At 43.2% G+C, this 20103-nt stretch overlaps 1 protein-coding gene and 1 long non-coding RNA gene across 2 annotated transcripts; one reads left to right on the forward strand and one right to left on the reverse strand.

Moving 5' to 3' along the window:
- Nucleotides 1-564: 564 nt before the first annotated feature.
- polr2a (RNA polymerase II subunit A) lies at nt 565-14662 on the reverse strand. The gene is made up of 28 exons (XM_072666973.1): nt 14342-14662; nt 13034-13166; nt 12763-12899; nt 12457-12630; nt 12037-12318; nt 11775-11936; nt 11390-11610; nt 11162-11294; nt 10936-11060; nt 10616-10826; nt 9708-9917; nt 9435-9603; nt 9253-9347; nt 8880-9083; nt 8550-8772; nt 8283-8466; nt 7940-8111; nt 7551-7656; nt 6826-7031; nt 6245-6716; nt 5974-6074; nt 5733-5837; nt 5412-5594; nt 5027-5230; nt 4742-4928; nt 4528-4641; nt 4223-4372; nt 565-4127 (listed from the first exon to the last, which is right to left on the reverse strand). Exons 1-28 carry the CDS (start codon nt 14426-14428, stop codon nt 2977-2979), a joined length of 5901 nt encoding a protein of 1966 aa, XP_072523074.1. The 5' UTR covers nt 14429-14662; the 3' UTR covers nt 565-2976.
- Nucleotides 14663-15177: 515 nt separating this feature from the next.
- Nucleotides 15178-19761, forward strand: LOC140544266 (uncharacterized). Its single transcript, XR_011978232.1, has 2 exons — nt 15178-15457; nt 17985-19761. It is a non-coding gene; the product is annotated as an uncharacterized lncRNA (long non-coding RNA).
- Nucleotides 19762-20103: the final 342 nt, after the last annotated feature.

Raw genomic sequence — 20103 nt, forward strand, 5'->3', positions numbered from 1 at the left:
AATTTTAAAATGATGTTAAGGTTTAGTGGGGATGGACAAAATGCAACAGTTGGAAATTGCTGACATGTCAACTTCCACATGGCTGACTTACTCCAGTGGTTTAGATTTAGAAAACTCTTCGATGCACACAAACATCCTACATTTTGAAAAACATCCAAATATGGGGGTGAACCCAAAGAGTGTCTGTACATAAATGGAGAACTTTAATTCCTTGGAAAATGACACATTGATTTAATGCAACTTAACAGGTGTTCTTATAAGAAATCACAACCATGAGTAATCCATGCAGGGCCAGAAAAGAGGCAAAGAGAGGCACTGAAACTAATGAATCAGTCATGGGATTTCCATTTAAAATTTTACTTCCCCCTAGACTTAACTCTAGTCTCCGTAGCTGACGTGAATTTTAGGTCAATGGTAATTTTACCTTTTCAGCACATAACTGTTTTCCAATTAAAACAGACCTGCACGAAATGACTTTGAATAAACTTGTTTTACATGACTTTCAAAGTTAAGAACTGTAAAGCCACCATTTTGGACACGTTAACGCAATAAACACCACATGCATGTGTAGACAAACTTTTATTGTTTTTAATCAAGTCAGAAACAAACAAACAGAGAATTAAGTCATCTTCTATACAGTGGCAATTTAATTTAAATCCTTCCACTCCATCCCCCCCCCCCCCCCAACCCGGCCCAGTATTTACTCAAACTCAAGAAAAAGCCTTGTCAATTTACACACATGCACACACCCCTCAAAACATTCACTCACTCACGCACTCTACTGGGAAGCCTGGGTGCATAAAAATTGCCTGAAACTTTTAAGAAAACATCGTTGAAACTGAAGGCAATCTAGGGCATCAGAGAGACACTGACAAACTTGCTCTCCTCAGTGTAATCTAAGGCCTTTAAATCTAACATTTTGCACAACCCTCAGCGAGGCAAAGCCCCCCCTTCTGCACCAGTTAGCCAGCGGTCAGTTAATAAATGTTCATCACCATGACCGGACAAGCGTTACCAAGCCATCAGTCTAAAGAGCAAGGCAAGCTGTTCATGTCAGAAATTAACCCTGCTTCCACCAATTTAAATGAGAAACATGTCCTGGACACAGGTTCCCAATATATCATACAGTAATTTCTAAGCCCTCCCACCCTCCAACATCACATCAACATGGATGCTGGTAGAAGGGGGGGGGGGGAGAGGCGGGCAAACACTGATTTAAGAAAGGCTTGAGGCTACATTTGAACAAATGGGGAGAAACCGGGTATGAAACTTCAATGGAAACAAACTACTTAGTATTTTGTATTCAGTTTGAACGCTCTATATTAATCAGGTCCCATTCTGCTCTTTAATTAGGATTCCCTTCTAGGGCAGTAGTTGTCCGCCATGGCCTATCCACATCCTTAGCTTTAAAAGAACAAATCAAAAGCAGACATCTGCCAGCCTCCTTCTGCTGTTTTTTGCTGCCACCCGGCTGTTTAAGTGCCTAACTGCAACACAGAAATGGAAAACGAACTGCACCTATTCCACTTTAAAGCATGACATGATCATGTAAATATTTCAGATAAACTATAAAAAAAAAAAGTGGCATATATAAAAATGCACACATTAAGGAACTCAAATTAAGCCACCCCTTCTCCAACACTGTCCAAAAGTAAACTCTAACACATCTAGCAACAGCTCTATGTAGCCAACAAAGAGACAACATCCAGTTCCCTCAGTAATTCACCCAAGAGAATATTACTCTTGCTTAAATAACAGACTCAAAAGAGGGGAGAAGAAATTGTACATAAGCCAACAAGAAAATGAAGATGCTGACCAGGACTGAGGAGGGTTATCAAAAGAGATGCAAAACATTAACTGGTACAGTGTGTGCAAACCACTGTACTCATGACCCCCTCCTCACATCTCTCTCTAAAATCCAACAAAAATAAAACTAATAGTCTCTTAGTCCTCTGTTTAGAGGCATGTGATTGCTGGTTCACTTCCTCTCCTGGTTGTGGTTGTTTAGAATTGTACATTGCCAGGAGGATGCTGGTGAACGATAAAGGTCTGCATCCTTACAGGAAAGTAAGATATGGGGAAATGGGAAGAGAAAGCGGGGGATACTAAACGAACGCCTTGAGATTACCCTTCCTCTGCATCTTCATCAAATCAATGGGCCAGCATACAAGTGTTTGTTGGCCATACTATACATAGAAATCTGCATAATGTCTGTCCTGTGTTTAAAATTCTGTTTTATAAAGAACTTTAACAAGTGATTTTTTTTTTTAACTGAACATCTTATGAATGCAAATCTGGCTCAAAGTGATCATTAACATTAACAAAAGGGTTTCAGTTTTGATTCCATTCACATGGAGAAACTCATACAGAAGCACATATTTACAGAGCAAAACAAACAAAGATCAACGTTAGACACGTTTCAGTGAAGGTCATCTGTCCACCTCAACTATAGCGATTTCAGAAATTCCATCTGCAGATACAACCCACTAAATTTCCTTCTAAAGGCTTTTGGCAATACTTTCAGTTCTTTGATTTCCATTTTCTTTACATCCAACACTGAATTTTAGAGTGACAGATGGCTGGCTGGAGAAGGGGTGTGTATATAAACCACGCAAGTCCTCCACTGCTTCTCTTCACCAACTGTAGGCCAAAGTTATGTAATAACTTTGCCCATGAAACTTAAAGAAAATCAAGTCTAGTCAAAGGCAGCCATTTCTAAGTTCATATCTATGGCATAACATAGTAAATGTGGAGCCTGTCTGCAAAGGCTGTATAAGAATTGTCCAACAGGTCCAAAAGAAAAGAGACTTCAAAGAGATTTTTTCACATGTCGAACCCCAGGCTCCTCTGTGACTTTTCTGAATCCCAAAGGTGATGACCCATGCCAGCAGCAATACAGCCGTCTCTTCCCACAGGGTCAAAGGGTCAGTCAGAAAAGCATGGGTACACATAATGGCTCCTTTCCTCCAGTCAGCTTCAGTTGTTCTCTTCATCACTGTCATCAGGGCTGATAGCTGGACTGTAGGTTGGAGAGGTGGGACTGTAGCCAGGAGATGTGGGGCTGTAGGTGGAGCCTTTAGGGCTAGTGGGTGAGTAAGTGGGGGACGTGGGAGAGTACTTGGGTGAAGTTGGGGAGTATGTTGGGGAAGTGGGGGAATATTTAGGACTGGTTGGGGTATAGGTTGGAGATGTAGGAGAATAGGTAGGAGACGTTGGGCTGTACTTAGGTGTGGTAGGGGAGTATGTGGGAGAGGTCGGGCTGTATTTGGGTGAAGTGGGAGAATACTTGGGTGAAGTGGGTGAGTATTTGGGAGAAGTGGGTGTGTACTCTGGAGAGCTTGGGCTGTAGGACGGAGAGGTGGGGGTGTATTTTGGAGAGGTGGGGGAGTATGAGGGCGAGCTTGGACTGTAAGAGGGTGAGCTTGGTGTGTAAGTGGGTGACTGAGGGGTGTAGCGCGGGCTGGATGGAGAGTAGGATGGCGAGGTGGGAGAGTAAGACGGAGACGTTGGAGAGTAGTTGGGGCTGGTGGGGGTATAATTTGGAGAAGTGGGCGAGTAAGAAGGCGAAGTCGGGCTGTAAGAAGGAGAAGTTGGGGAGTAACTGGGGGAGGTAGGGGTGTAGTTGGGTGAAGTTGGACTGTAACTCGGCGATGTGGGCGAGTAAGATGGTGACGTTGGGGAATAAGAAGGGGAGGTAGGGGAATAGGAGGGTGAAGTGGGCGAATATGATGGTGAGGTGGGAGAATAGGATGGCGATGTAGGGCTGTAGCTAGGTGATGTCGGGCTATAGCTGGGTGAGGTTGGGCTATAGCTTGGCGAGGTTGGTGAATATGAGGGTGAAGTTGGAGAATAAGACGGAGATGTCGGAGAATAGGAGGGTGAAGTTGGTGAATAGCTTGGAGAGGTAGGGGAGTAAGACGGAGAAGTCGGGGAGTAGGAAGGCGAAGTAGGAGAATATGATGGAGACGTTGGGCTGTAGTTGGGGCTGGTTGGAGAGTATGAAGGAGAAGTTGGGGAGTAAGATGGCGACGTTGGGGAATAGCCTGGGCTCTGTGGTGTGTAGCCTCCAGGGGAGCGTGGCTCATAAGCTGGAGAAGTAGGGGAGTAATTTGGAGACATTGCACCCCCTGCAGGAGAGAAAAAGCAGGTACAGGAGAAAAGATGAGTAAACCCTGGCAGAAAGTGAAACATATTGAAAACTAATAATATAAAAGCAACATACCTGGAGAGGGAATGTAAGGGCTGGCTGGTCCAGGAGACCCAGGTGAGCCAGGTGTAGGAGACCAAGCAGGGGAGTAGCCTGGAGAGAAGCCACTTGCATCAGATGCAGCACTGGGTGAAAAACCTGCTGCTCCGGGAGTCATTCCACTTCCTGGATGTGGAAAGAGCGCAAGATGAAAATCAGAAGAAATTGAGTATCACCGGGCTGAAACAGCCATGTACACTAAATAACAGGTCCTGTGCTTTATAGACATCTATTCCAAACATCAAACCACCAGAAAGCAGGGAATATTTGTGATTACTCACCCACACTGGGAGACCAGGCACCATAAGCTGGGGTAGCACCTGTGTTCCAGGGGGTCATGGCAGGAGACATGCCACTCATTGGGCTGGGAGCAGAGCCGAAGAACATTCCAGTTGCTGTAAGAACACAAGAAAATCCATTAACATATTAAGGCTCTCAAGTTAGTGCAGGGTTTCAATTACTAGAAAAAGAAGGGGAAAAAAAAAAGGAACTCACGTCCAGCCACACTAATGCCAGGGATGTTGGTGGGGATCTCCATGCCATATTTGCATTTCTCAGCATCCAGCAGTAGGTCAAAGCAACCAGTGCCAGCAGGAGCCAGCTGTCCCAGCATGATGTTTTCAGACACTCCCTTCATGGGATCACACTCGCCATGGGATGACGCTTCCATCAACACATCCACCTACAAATGGTGGAAGACAGAATCAGTTTCTGCAACATTCAGGCCTCTCGTACAAACATTTACATATGGTGCAAGAAAAGCTAAATCTTGATGCTCACCGTTTCTTCAAAAGAGCACTTCATGAGTGGTCCTGTGTCTTGTCTGTTGATGCCGTGACGAGTGATGGCCATCAAGTGACCTCGGCAGGTCATTGTGTCACAGAGCAGGGCAAGGTGACGGTAGTTTACATAGGAACCATCAAAGGAGATGACATGGTACAACTCCCTCTCCAGAGCCTTGCGCACCGCCTCAATACCAAGCACCTACAGGAAAAGCAGTAGAAGAGAAGCTGAAGCCAAACTAAAAGGAGAAAGGACAAAAACAGCTGCCCTGCATTCCGCAACCAGCAAGCTACCAACATCCTATAATTATGATTGCAGAGTTCTGGCTGGCTTGGAGAACACAGACTTCACTGCTAAGAATTAAGACAAAACAGATTCTCACTGTAAAGATCTCCACAATGTCGTTGGAGGTGGTCCTGACAGGGTCCACATCCTTTTCACTGAGGACCCTCATGAGACTGACACCGTCTGTCTCCAAAATCCACTCCTGCAAGGCTTTAAACTCTCCATCTTCTGTGATTATGATCTTTTTCTTGTTGTCAGTTTGAGGAAGATGCATATACACCTGTAGGAAAATAGTGAGTGTGAGCTCAGTCAAATAGCCAGCTCAGATCCATGGGAAGTTTAAAACCAGGTGAAATCAAAGCAAACTGAATTTGTATCTACACGCCAACATGTATAAAAAAGCAGTTTGAGCTCTTACCTTGCTGATCTGCTCAATGCCTTGAAGGGTCATGTCAGTCAACATGTTTGACTCAATGCACCGCAAAAACACATCGTCGTCCATCTTATCCACCACCTCCTCATCCTGACCAGAGGGGGAAAAAAATAAATAAAAGTCACACTACTGCACACTTTTAAACAAAGTGTAAATCTTAGAGATGGTGTTAAACTCCACAGTAAATTTGTTACAATGTTAAGTGTAAATCAAGTGGAGATCTCACCTCCTGGAACTTGTTTTCATCACTGTTCATGATTCTGATTCGCAGTACCAGTTTCTCAGCATTATCATCATTAAAGATACAGTTCAGGTCATCACCAAACCCTTAGACACAGAAACAGTTAAAGATTAAAAGGTGTGTGTGTGTGTGGGGGGGGGGGGGGCAGTCTTCAAAAACATTTAATGGAAGTCAACAAACATCTGGGGCACAGGATTGCCACCTGTTCTGGAAGCATACACTGCTTGCCCCATAAACCATATAACTCCTGTCTCACCTGCATTGATCTTTTCTGCAATCTGCTCCATAGTCAGCTTCCGGTCAGTCATGTGCTTGCGATCCAGCTCGATACGCAGAAGCCAGGGAGAGATGCGGGTCACGTCGAAGTCAGGCATCTCATAGTAAACGTTCACCCACTCCTGATCTTCAGCCACCACAGTGTTCTGAGGGTTGGGGTCATAGTAGATGGCAGTGTTGGCAGTGACCTTGCGCAGTGTAGTGTGCTCCAGGCGACACAAGATGTCTTTGGCTCGCTCAGCATCACGAGCTGCCTGGCCCAGCAGGAACACTGTGAGGGAAGGAGTCTTGGGCCGTTTGGAGATGTTGATCAACTCCTTGAGTCGAGGCACACCCAGCGTGACGTTCTTGGCAGACACACCAGCGTAGTGGAAGGTATTCAGGGTCATCTGTGTGGCAGGTTCTCCAAGAGACTGAGCAGCCAGCGCACCCACCATCTCACCAGGGTGAGCCTAAATAAGATACAATTAGAAAGTTAGATAATTTCAGAAGATCATTTAAATACTTATTAATTCTTCTGTAACAAATGTTTATTTTCATTGATTATGCTTCAGTTCTCACAATAGACTGGTTGAACTTTGTCTCAATCTCCCCTAGCAGCCACTCAAAGGCCTCTGTGCTAAGGCGGAACTCCTCAGTCATTCGTCGGGAACAAAGAGTGGAGCGCAGATGGATGTTGAATAGCAAGGTGGCGTTCTGCTGGGCCTGCTTGCTCAATGGGTCATCACCATTCACAATGACCAACTTCTTACTCAGCTCCTGCACCCCTACAAGAGAGAAGACAAACAGACAGTCATTACAAATGCTAATAACTCCAGGCAAAAGGCCAAATCTTTTTTAGCCAATTCTAAATTCATAGACTATGTAATTTACCACATTAAAAGAAATGGTAAATGGTCAGGTTATGGTTTCTCAATTTATGGAGCTATGTTTTTCTTGGAAAACTAGTTGACAAAGCCCTTTAAAGACACCCCCCATGACGTTCTGGCAAGGACAGCATGAGCTGTAAGGATCTGTCTCCAACACTAATTCCTCAGCATGCTTTATTTAGCAGCCATAAGCCATGTCTTTATTTAGCTGGGAAACCTAGTCGATAGCCAGCTGTATTAAGGCAGTTTTTATGAGAAAAAAAAAAGCTAACATTCATATAAGATACAAAATCACTGCAATGAAAGTAAACAATTTAGTAAATTATGTATTGGCACCATGCTTTCAAATAGAATATCATTAAAGGCATTTAATTGTTGCTCATTCAGCAGACATGTTCTATTTCCCTTATTACACACCTTCCACTACTCTTAACGGGTTGAGATCAGTTGGAGTTCTTGGGTTGATGCGGAAGATCTTTTGTGCATTCCAGATCATTCTTGCCAGATTGCATGGCAGCACCACCTGCAGGAGAGGAATAAAATACAGCACATCAACCACCTTTTTAAGTGGACAAGCACAATCAAAGCAAGTAAACATGGCCATGCAAAATCCTTGCATCTCCAGTGATAACATTCCATTAATTTCCAAAGGAATGCCAAAAAGTAAAAATGTAGTAATTGAGGCACCATGTGCCATATTTGCATAATGCTGAAGCAAAAAAGGGAGATGAAAGATTCTTGCCAGATAGCAGCTGCATTCCATTTTTTATGCAAGGAGGACATGATTACCACTGAAAGTTACATACCTTGCTGTCTCCAGTGGGAAAAATGGCCCTCAAAATCTCTCGGTCTTCCTTCATTTTCTCAAACTCTCTCTCCAGCGAACTCTGCACATGTGCATTGGTCATCACATCCTTTAACACATCCTCCTGTAGGGTGCGTCGAAGAGCGCGCTCGTTGGTGTACTCAAACTTGAACCTTTCGGATTAAAAAGAGGGGTTGAAGGTCAAGGTTATAGCATCAGATAGAATTATTATTAGATTATAACCTGGGCTTGGGCACACGTACTGAAATGGACATCAAGCAACTGAGCCGAACCAGCAAAACTAAACCTATTGATTCGCTTTTAGATTCAGCATGAAAACTCACTTTTTCTCAAAGGCCTTGTTTGAGGGTTTAAGAGTGGCCATGTTCTGGAATTCTACAGCCTCTCCCGCCAGCCCATCCTCTCCATATCTCAGCTGCACCACCTGGTTAATGGAGTTCCTCACTGTGGCGTCATACTTCACCATGATGGACTCCATAGACTTGATCAGACGGCGCTGGATGTAACCTGAGAAAGGCAAAAAAGGGGGTAAACTGAAGAACACTGCTATAATAAAATGTAAGGGTCTCAAATCATGTCACTTTCTCTACCTGTCTCAGCAGTTTTCACAGCTGTGTCGATCAGACCCTCTCTTCCTCCCATGGCGTGGAAGAAAAACTCTGTAGGTGTGAGCCCAGCCAGGTAGGAGTTCTCCACAAACCCTCTACTCTCTGGACCATAGTCATCTTTGATAAAGTGAGGAAGTGTGCGGTGCTTGAAGCCAAAAGGGATACGTTTACCCTCAACGTTCTGCTGCCCCACCACAGCAATAACCTACAAACAGATTTAACAAGTGAGAATGGCTCAAAAGTTGTACATCAAACATTAGAAGTAGTTTACATACATAACCTCAAATATTCTGCTTCCATCAAGGCACTCACCTGAGAGATGTTAATTTTAGATCCTTTGGATCCAGCCACCACCATGGATTTGAAGTTGTTGTACTCGGACAGTGACTTCTGTGCAGAAGATCCAGTCTTGTCTCGAGCATCGTTCAGAATACGGTTGACTTGGTTCTCAAAGGTCTGCCTCAGGGTGTTACCTGGAGTGGGCTCCAGTTCGTTGTTGTGGGCCTTCTCAATGACCTATGGAGAAAACACAAAAAGTAAAACACCACACAACAGACATCAGAGGTAATCATCTTCATAGTCTTTGATAACCAACCATCTGCATATTCAAGGCACATTATGTATATTATATATGCTAGTTTACATATCAAAATCCCCAGCTTCCCGTATGTAAAGAAATTCTCACCTCTATCACATCTTGCTTGGCCTTTTTAATAGTGTTCTGAATGTCAAGATATGTCTTCGCATCAGCAATGGAGTCACCAATACCAATGGAGTGACCTGTAAGAGGAAAAGCATGACAAAGGAAAATGAAAGAAGAGAATAAGAAAGTTTAAGAAGGGAAATGATTAAAAATGATCCTCTTACCCTCAATAAGCAACCAGTTGTTGACAACGGTTTGAATGTTTGAGTAGAATAGACGGGTGATGTCATGGCCCATCTCCAGGTATGAGATGTGGACAAGGGAACCAGCAGAGGTACCAAGGGACTTCTTACAGAGGATCCCCATGATCAGTTCTCCATTCTCCACAATCACCTGTAATAGTAAAATACACATCAATAAAGACGGCAATTAAACCCCAATTATTAGTCTCCTACACTTTACCAGAGTTAAGTACTATATGTGCTGCTGCACAGTACCTTTGTGTCTCCAGGAGAGATGTGCTTGTATGGGCCGCTGTCCTCATCGTCTGGATGTGTGCTGTGCGTTCGAATGACATTGATGTGGCCAGGGATGATCAAGCTGAAGATCTGCTTGCCAGTCCACAGTGGTCGTGGCTTCAAGATGGCTGGTTGTGGCACTTTACCGTCCCAGGTGGAGAGGAACATCAGGAGATTCATCACTTCCCCCTGGACAAATCGCAGCCACATCACTACAGTGATCTATGAAGTGCTCAAGTCCGAGTACTACACTGAAGACAAACTGCATATGCAACTTTGCTTCTCTTTGTGGGCGTTTAATTATATTGTAATACATACACTGAGGTGTATTGTAAGAACTGCACATTTCCTTAGCATAATAAGTCCTGTTTTATTGGTTAGACAGCATAAAAAAGGTGCGGGAATATTTGGAAGGATTTTTTTTATTATCTACAGCTACTGATGCATTTTCTGTAACGTTTCAGGTACATCATACCATGTAGATTTGCTAAATACTAGTATGGAAAAACATGCAACTAAAGATCAATTACTGTAGTAGTAAATAAATAATGAAAGTTAGCTGGAAATAAAATGGTTAGAAAGCTACACTGGGCAGCTCTTATTTGTTGCATTTCTAAAATGGAGAGTTACACTATACTAATGATAGTATGTACAGTATACAACCAAAAAAACAAAAACCACCTGTTCATTAGAATTGTGAACCTGTGATACCATCAAATTATTTTCTGAGACAGTTATCATAACATTAAAACCTCACACCATGCAACCCTAATTGTAGTAAATAGTGTATTGTGAAAGTGTCTAAATATCATGGTACTATTTTATCACGTCTACATATGCTAAAGACATTACAAAAACATTAAAATACATTTGCCTGCAGTACACACCCTCTCTAAGAAGACATCCCTCTTTGTGAATTTGCGGACCGCTGTGAGGGTGTCCTGCACAATACCCATGACTGGTCTGTTGGACTGTGGTGTGACAATCATACGAGGCACCATAGCCAGTTCTTGGATCTCAGCTCGAGTCTCCAGTGACTGGGGCAAGTGCAGGTTCATCTCATCACCATCAAAGTCAGCATTGTAAGGGGTTGTGACACTGCAAATGGTAGGAAAGTGTTAGCAGCCCCAGAACAGTAAATTTCCTGAAACGAGGGAGGGGGGAATAAAAAAAGGACCACCAGATTAGTTAAACATATCAAGCTTACCTGAGATTAAGTCGGAATGTAGACCACGGCAGGATTCGAACCCTGTGACCCATCATAGACATTTTGTGCAAGGTGGGCTGTCTGTTGAAGATGACGATATCACCATCGCACATATGCCGTTCCACCTGTTGAGGCATAAAGGATATCACACCATCCCAAAAAACACTTAGTAAAAAGTAGATTTAAAAAAAGGATCAAGAGCAGGCAAGAGAAAGTCTCACTTTACCTTGTATCCAATCTGAAGGTGAAGGTCACTTGGTTTAGGGTGAAATCGAAGGTCAATTCGATCTCCATTATCACGAATAATGTATTTGGCTCCTGGATACTGGCTGTTCCCTCTTCTCACAAGCTCCTGAAGCCTGGAGAAGTGAAAGCATTGGGTATTTACAAGATTACAAGGCCGTTTTAAAATGGCAATTAAAGTTAAGTTTTAATTAAATCCCTGTCAAGTTACCTATCGATATTAAATGGTGTGACAATCTCTGGGAAGGTCATGTTGGCGGCAATGGATCGAGGAACACCCACTTGGTCGATCTGTAGGTTAGGGTCAGGCGTGATGACTGTTCGTGCAGAAAAGTCCACACGCTTTCCCATCAAGTTACCTCGCACTCTGCCTTCTTTTCCCTTCAGCCTTTGCTTGATTGATTTGAGTGGACGGCCTGATTTTTGCATTGCCTGAAATTTGTTTTACAAACAATGCCATTAGTGCTTTAGGAAAACTAACTCTGAGGCAAGCTCAAATTTACTTGAAAATTTTTAATACAACTAGTTACGTTAGACATTTAAGTTACGCAGTTTGGAACTGGAAATGCTTTCTGAATACATAAGCAACAACTTACCCTAGGTAAGCCAGGCAGCTCATTGTCCACCATGGTGGCCACATGGAACTGCAGAAGCTTGACGTCTTCAGCTATAACGTGTGCAGCAGCTCCGCTCTGCTCATTCCGCCGCAGCTGGTTGTTGATTTTCACAATGTCCGCGAGCTTGTGTGTCAGATCATCCTGAGGAACATAAACATGAGGTTAAAAAGCAGTCAGGATGTTATTAATTATGTAAATGAAAAATCACTTCACAATAAAACTTAAATAAGGAGAATTTCACCTGGTTTCTAGCAGAACCCTGCATGACAACAGCAGGGCGGACAGCAAGGGGGGGCACAGGCAACACAGTGACGATCATCCACTCTGGCCTTGCATATTTGGGGTCCATGCCCAAGATGAGGTCCTCCTCATCTGAGATGCGTTTGAAGATCTCATGGACGCGTTCAGGGCTGAGGAGAATCTTTTTCTCCTGAGAGTCCTCATTGACATGCTTCCACTCAGCATACAGTTCCAGGCCAGACCGCCGGATGCGAGGTTGGTACCTTCCACAGCCACCATGACCCTGCCAAAGAAGAAAGAAAAGCTTGACTACAAAATTCTGCATTCAATATCTTTAAGATATATTTTTAAGACCGGGCTCAAGATCAGTAATCAAGCATTGTTCCTTTCAGCCTCCTAGTGGAACACTATGTTAGAGCACCTTTTCCTTAGTGAGGTCCTCATCATTCTCCTGTTGCTCAACACCAAACTTGTTGTCCATCTCTTCCCCACCTTCACAGATGTTTTTGCCTTTACACAAGTCATACACGTGAGTCAGGCGCTTTCGCGGCTGTCCTTTTGACTTACACAAGATGTCCTTGATCTTTGGGTTATTCTGAAAAGAACAAACAAAGGCCAAAAAACATTCAGCATATAGGAAGAAACTTTACAAAGACCAAAAACGTATCTTTATATAAAGAATTCTCCGCATAACATTAATACAGCAGTGGTTCATTAAAATACATACCGCATCAACCAGCAGTTTGGAGCAAAAGAAACAGACGCAGCGGAGAACTTTCATGATCTTTGTTACGAAGCCAACATGAAAGACTGGCTTAGCCAACTCTATGTGACCGAAATGGCCAGGGCATTCGGTCATGTTACCTACGAGAAACATGACAAATTAGTTTACACTGACCAGAAGTCCATCGTTTCAGTGTCAATAACAGAAAAACATGAAAACTTGACTACAGCGCTACAAAAAAAGAATTCAATTTTAAATTAAATAAGAAAGCCACCTGCACATGTCTGGCACCTGCCCGACCGCTCAATGACCCCCTGACGGGGGTCCATGAGACCACCCAGTTTGGGACGTCCACCTTCGGTTGTCTCGGGGTACTTGATGCCCCCTTCAGTGACTGACATCCGTTTCTGCAAAGAGATTACGCAACATGACGCTTTTCAAGTTACCAGTATTTGGACAATTTATCAACATTTACACAACATACAACTTTCCATTCAGAAGATTACTTAATGGCAACAACTACGGCACTTTAGTCAGAGCGGGCTGGTCTGAAACACTGTTCTGCAGAAACTGTGAGAAGTGTTCACAGCAGTGATGACAGGAACTTATATCTCGCATTAAAAATTACTACATGAACTACAGACTCTGACATCGGAAAGTACGTTTACGTGAACAGCTCTTAGGACCAAAATAGATCATAATCCCGGACAATGTACATGCATTATGTTGTGCCTTACAACTATTCCATAAACAGTGTAAACTGAACATTAGACTTCACATATTTACTATTGTCCAAATTCTTCATAGCTACACATTAAAACTGGACAGGGAATTAAAATAGTGTTTTAACTTAACAATATCATCCCTTATATTATATTCTTATTCAAACCTAGTCACTAAAATACCATCTCAACGACATTAGCCAAAGTGAAAATAAATGTCCTTCCTTTAAGTTAGATAAAGAGACTTGATGCATCTCCAGATAAATAATTACAGCACTTTAAAGCATTAAACTACAGTTAAATGTGCAGCCATACATTTCCCCCTTAGTGAGCTAAAGGTATGAGCATGTGTCCATGTTGGCCGCCACCATCGCAGAGAGAAACCCCCAATAAAAAGGTAAAAATGTGAAGATAAAAACTACCATTTCAAAAAAGAGCATGCGTGTTATTTCTCATGTGTTGCTTTTTATTGTCAGAAATGGAAAATGTGAGGAGACATTAAGTTGGACTTTGGGTCTATCAGGCAAGTATGCTTATATGAGAACAAAATAAGCCAGTTTAATAAAGGGTAAGCAGCATAAAGCTAAAATAATACCAGATCGTTTATTTTTTATATTTGTTTATTATATTATATTACTTTTCACTTACAGCCCCTCTACAGCGCGCGCCTGCAGCTACCTGGAACGTGCACCGGCTAACAAGCTAAGCTAACTACAACACAGGCGCGCGCTCAACACAGCAGCATTAGTCTTCGTTTGCCATAACTTATCAAATGTTAATAACAAGACGGAGGTCAGATCGATAGGTTTTTACTGTCCAAAGAATTAAGAGAATACCCTTCCCAAAGGCAAGAGACCTACAAGCTCATCTGGGCTGATGATGCCGAACTGAACTCTCTTGATGAGGCGCAGTGGGCATGCGCTGTCGCTGGAAGGCGGTCCGTGCATCCTGTCTATTCAAAGAGACGCGTCCTCCCTCGGCACGCCGCTTTGAGAGAGGGAACAGCTCTGAAACGCCACCAAGACTCTCTCCTGGCACCCAAAGGTGGCCGGAACGCGTCCGATGGCGGTTTCCCACTGATCAGTGTTCCTTACTAGCCAATGTGCCTATTTATTTGCCTTTATAAACTAACCACTTAAACTATCGGCTAGCCCTTTCCCTTCCCCTGATCTACACTCCGGTGCGCTCTAAGCGCAACTGAGGCAAAACTGCTCCCACACGGCGTTATATAGACTGTAAGCCTCGCTACAGGTTCACACACGCTAAACAGCAGGGGCAAAACAGTCAGTAGGCGGGCTCTTTATCGACGTTCTTTCACGCTTATTGGCCAAGCGATGGGCGCACATGAATAATTCATAAATCGTGACGCACGACCAATGACTTCACGCGCATTTGTGCCGCACGAAGCTTAATGTGAGAAAAGCGGGAAAATGCCGACGCACGCACCCGATTGGTCTACGATGGCAATGGGCGTGTCCACAAGTGTTCTTCACGTAACTGTGTGTTAATATTCAACAAATTGCAACGTTATTCGTCGGCGTCCTCATTAATATGTATAAGCAACTCGTGGCTGGCCAATCGGAGCAAACGCGGGGCGCGCTGGAGCGCTCTTCGTATGGTCCTCCTCTTTTACGAACATTGCCGAAGTTTGCCGATTGATATTTTTCGCCCCTTCTAAGCAAAAGTGAAAAAAACCACCCCTCTCCGCTCCGTCTCGCTCTGGATCAGCTACGAGTCCTGGAAAAGAAGCTCCACGAAAGGCCTATCTCAAACCTTCAACATTAACACGTATATTTTCCGATTAATCTGCAGCAGCATTTCATTTGAAGTTTCTTCAATTGCGTTTTTTAGCACGCTTGTAAATATTACTGGAGCTTTGAACTGAAAATGTCTCAATTTGTGGACGTTTTATGGGGAAATGCAAGAATCCAGGGAGTCGATTAAAAGAGATGGCTGGACAGCAGGCACTGATTTCGGTATGCGGAGTTGGAAAGCCCCCGGAAAGCCTGGGGCTCTGTATCGTACCTTATTTCGGCGTTATTTTATACTAAAAACCCTCATTCGGTCGATGTTCGGAGTTTTAGCAACAATTCTCGTAAAAAATCGTTAAGTTTCGTTATATTTGGGTTCATTTTATTGCCTTTTTCGTCTCAGGCCGCATGTTAATCATACGATGCTAGCGATAGCTGCCTGTAAGGGCACAGTTGGCTTATGATATATGATTTATGACAATTTCACAAAGACAGGAGGAATAAAACTAATGTCAACATCTCTTAATGTCGAGACCTTGAGCTAAATTGCTGTGGGTCAGATCTAAGAATGCAAGCCGAGTGAGCTTTAAGAGTTGGGTTATTTTCTATTTGGCCAGAATTGCTCTGTTGCATAACTAACTGTGGCTTTGTTCAGGCAGGGTGTATTCGTTGTTTAATCTGACTATCTGAAGCCGGTTTCGTGTGTATTTCTGTAAAGCAGTCGTCGAGGGAGAAGGCTGAGGCTGGTAAAACATGGCCGCCGGGTTTGTGCTTTTCCTCCCAGCTCTGTCCGCCGCCGCCACAACACAGCGCCGAGCGCCGGCAGAGAACACGCCCGGCCACAGAGAGCCAAAGTCGGGCACAGCGGGGTGGCTTGACTGCTTTAACGCGTAGTAGCTGAGCCAGATATCTAGCTAGCTAACAATCCTGGGGTTGATTTTAAAGAGCTGTTAAAGCGGTGAAAGGACCGAATTGTGTCGGGCTGAGCTGGTGCTGGTCTCCCGTGATCTGAGCCATAGCGTTGGCCGGCGCTGGCTGTGTGGCTGCGGCGCCTGTCTTCTTTTACCTTGGTTCAGTTTGGACACTAATCTCTGAATGCTTACATTCGGGCTAAACACTCAGTTTATCTGTCTTGCTGGAGTTTACACTGGTGATTTTAGAAGCTCTTTTGTTTTATGGGGAATGCCTTCATGATGTGGCACCGATCCAGGTCCAGAAAGTGAAAATCCAGCCCGGGATCTTGTGGAAGCGGCTGTAGTGCAGTGCGGCTGCAGCAGAGCTAAACCCTGGGCTGGATTTCCACTTTCCGGACCTGGATTTGCCACATTCGCTTATTCCGCTCCTTCCTACAAATACCGACTTGGTCAAACCTGCTCATTAGTTCAGAGGGATTAACCGAGTAATTTAGTAAATTTGGTTGATTTGAGAAGGTAAAGCTAACCGAACAATCGCTGTCTGTCCTAGCTGGCCCTCTATCTATAGCAGTTAGCGCTAATGCTAATAGCTAATGCTATGAATAGTGAATAGTGTCCCCAACCTCAGACTGGGTGAGCTTAGTAGACTCGCTTAGGGCAGCACAGGGCGAGAGTTAGCTACCCTTCCTCCATGTGAAGAAAATATTGAACATTTTGGTTGGTCTTGAAAGCAACAGAAAGTTCAGAGTGGCTTTGTGTTGTATTGTGATGTTAGCTAGCTTGTTAGCTTGCTTGCTAACGCAAAGCTAGCTAGCTAGCTAACTGATATCGGTGCTTAGGTGGTCCTCTTTTTTTTGTTGTTTTTTGCCTCTGAACATTTCCTAGCCTGTTTGTTTTAGTTGTATACGAGTCTGTAAGTATCTGGATGTCGAATAACACACACATTACCCAGCTAGGTACGTGTTTTGGGGTGTTTGCTGGCAGCTAGCGCTAGCTAGCTTACTCGGCTAACCGTTTCTGCTGTGCTTTGTTTGGTGTCGCTGACTCGGCTCGTCTGTTCGTTGTGTTCATTATTAATATTCGCTTTTGCTTCGACATTACTGTGGTCGTCGATACAGGGGAGTCTGCGTTTGTGATTTATGGCAGAAAGTATTCATATTCACACTTATTTGACTCTCAATATGGCGGGTTAAAGAGGCATCTCCGAACAAAAATGGAGACCAGCAGGGACGAGTGAACCGAGGTTGCGTAATTCACCAGCTAGCGATAACTGGGCTGTGTGTTGTCTTCCCAGCTCCTAAGAGAGTCATTTTGCTCGTCAGATTCGGGTTTATCGATTAAGGTTTAAACTTGGATGCTAGATACCTGTCTGGAGTTTATGTGGCTCGTTTAATCCCCTGTCAGATCAACACAGGGCAGTGCTGTCAGAGCCCCTCGGTTTGTTATATAACCTGGTTATGTGCGGATACTGTTGTTCAGACATTGCTGTGCTGCTAAACACATCACCTCATGGTGTAATTAGGATGTAGTAAGTTGTTGTACCTTGGCAGGCTACAATCAAATATAGTTTGCTGTGCTGTGGTGTCTGGATGTTCAAAATCCTTAGCAAGTCTATGCATTGACTTAAGCTGCCATGTGGGATAACTATCTCTAGCTACATTTGTACAGGGTAGTTTTGTGGCTGAGACCACATCAGTGATCAGCCTCCTGTTGCCTTTTTTTAATTAATTGTTTGCTACTTGTCTTTTCAGACTTGCTTGTTTTCCTGATTTGTGATTGGAATAAAACAACAACGCTTTTAACTCTGACTCTCTTTGTCTGTCTGTCTCTTTTCACAGGAGTACAGTATGTTCAGAATACACAGCATTCTGGTATTACTATAGTGGAGGCCACCGTGTCCACAGCCAGAAGCATTGCAGTTGAAGCACGTACACCAAGCAGCCTAAAATTAAATGGGCAGCGCCACCAAGTGGCAGACAGTCAAACTCAGGTACAGTGGGGGGAAAAAAGTATCTAGTCAGTCACCAATTGTGCAAGTTCTCCCACCTCAAAAAATGAGAGGCCTGTAATTGACATCATAGGTAGACCTCAACTATGAGAGAGAAAAAGAATTTATTTGCAAATAATGGTGGAAAATAAGCATTTGGTCACCTACAAACAAGCAAGACCTGTAACTTCTTTAAGAGGCTTCTCTGTCCTCCACTCATTACCTGTATTAAAGGCACCTGTTTGAACTATACGTTAACAGTATGAAAAGACACCTGCCCACAACCTCAAACAGTCACACTCCAAACTCCACTATGCTGAAGACCAAAGAGCTGTTGAAGGACACCAGAAACAAAATTGTAGAGCTGCACCAGGCTGGGAAGACTGAATCTGCAATATGCAAGCAGCTTGGTGTGAAGAAATCTACTGTGGGAGCAATAATCAGAAAATGGAAGATCTACAAGACCACTGATAATCTGCCCCGATCAGGGGCTCCACGCAAGATCTCAGCCCGTGGGGTTAAAATGATCACAAAAACGGTGACTAAAAATCCCAGAACCACACGGGGGGACCTAGTGAATGACCTGCAGAAAGCTGGGATCAACGTTACAAAGGCTACCGTCAGTAACACACTACGCCGCCAGGGACTCAGATCTTGCAGTGCCAGACGTGTTCCCCTGCTTAAGCCAGTACACATCCGGGCGCGTCTGAAGTTTGCTAGAGAGCATTTGGACGTTCCGGAAGAGTATTGGGCAGAAAAGGATTATTTGTCAGATTGTTAAAGCTTTTCTAAGGTGTGTTTTCTACTGGAAGATACTGGGATCTTTAAGAAACAAACAAACAAACAAAAAAAACTTCCATTTTTAAAACCCTAGGGCGGTTTGAAAAAAAATACACCAAATGCAAAACCAGAAGCTTGCGATAGGCTACATGTAAACAACAGAACTTCAAGTTGAGATTAGCTTAGATTTATAAGTGAAGTACATTAATAATTAGGTGCAAACCATTCTCTGTCTTAATAAAGCAATGATTAATGTAGAAATCGAAATTCTCTTGTGTGTCAACCGTATCAATGCAATAGAAAATGAGTATAGTTACATTCATACACTGAAACTTTCGACAGCACTTTTATAGCAACATCTGTTTTAATCTCTACAGACAAAAAATTATTTACAAATGTAAACATTTATAAATGTAACACTTCTAAAAATACTCTTATAATGTAGTTGGCCTCCTGGGAGAGCAGCAAACTGGGGGAAAAAACACCAATTCTCACATTAGCAAAATAAAAAACAAATCATCATGGGCTATGATCAATGTGCTGTGGACAGACAAGTCCCATGTGTAAACTGTTGGACAATACAATTCCCATATCTGATGTAAAACATCCACAGTAGAAACTCCATACCAGCAGTAAAATACGGTGACGGTGTGAGGGTGTTTTGTTTTGCAACAGTAAATTGTAGTAAGTAGGCTGGCTGTTCATCAGTCTGTGAACTGAAACATTGAGTTACATAAACATGATCCAAAACAGGGGAAAAAAGAAGAAAAGTTTATGTTTTGGTGTGGCCTAGCCAAAGTCCTGACTTGAACCTCATAGAGATGACAGGCAGTTTGTGTAACAATATATATATATATATATATATATATATATATATATATATATATATATATATATATATATATGTGTGTGTGTGTGTGTGTAAAAGAAAATTCTGTTAAGTATTTTCTTAATTCTTTTGATGTGAATCTGGCATCTTTCATGAAGAACAGACCAATAGAAATACTCTAAATTGAGGATTTTGTATTTCGAATTGACTTCCATTGAAAGTTGTTTGGGAGATACGTTTTGTCTGACAGTAACAATATATATGTATGTGTGTGTATGTTTAACCATTTCCAAACGGTATTTACATACAACTGTGTTGTATGTCAGATGAATAAGAGTAGCAACATTTAAAACTCATATCA

Source organism: Salminus brasiliensis, chromosome 22, assembly GCF_030463535.1.
Source record: "Salminus brasiliensis chromosome 22, fSalBra1.hap2, whole genome shotgun sequence".
Taxonomy (NCBI): Eukaryota; Metazoa; Chordata; class Actinopteri; order Characiformes; family Bryconidae; genus Salminus; species Salminus brasiliensis.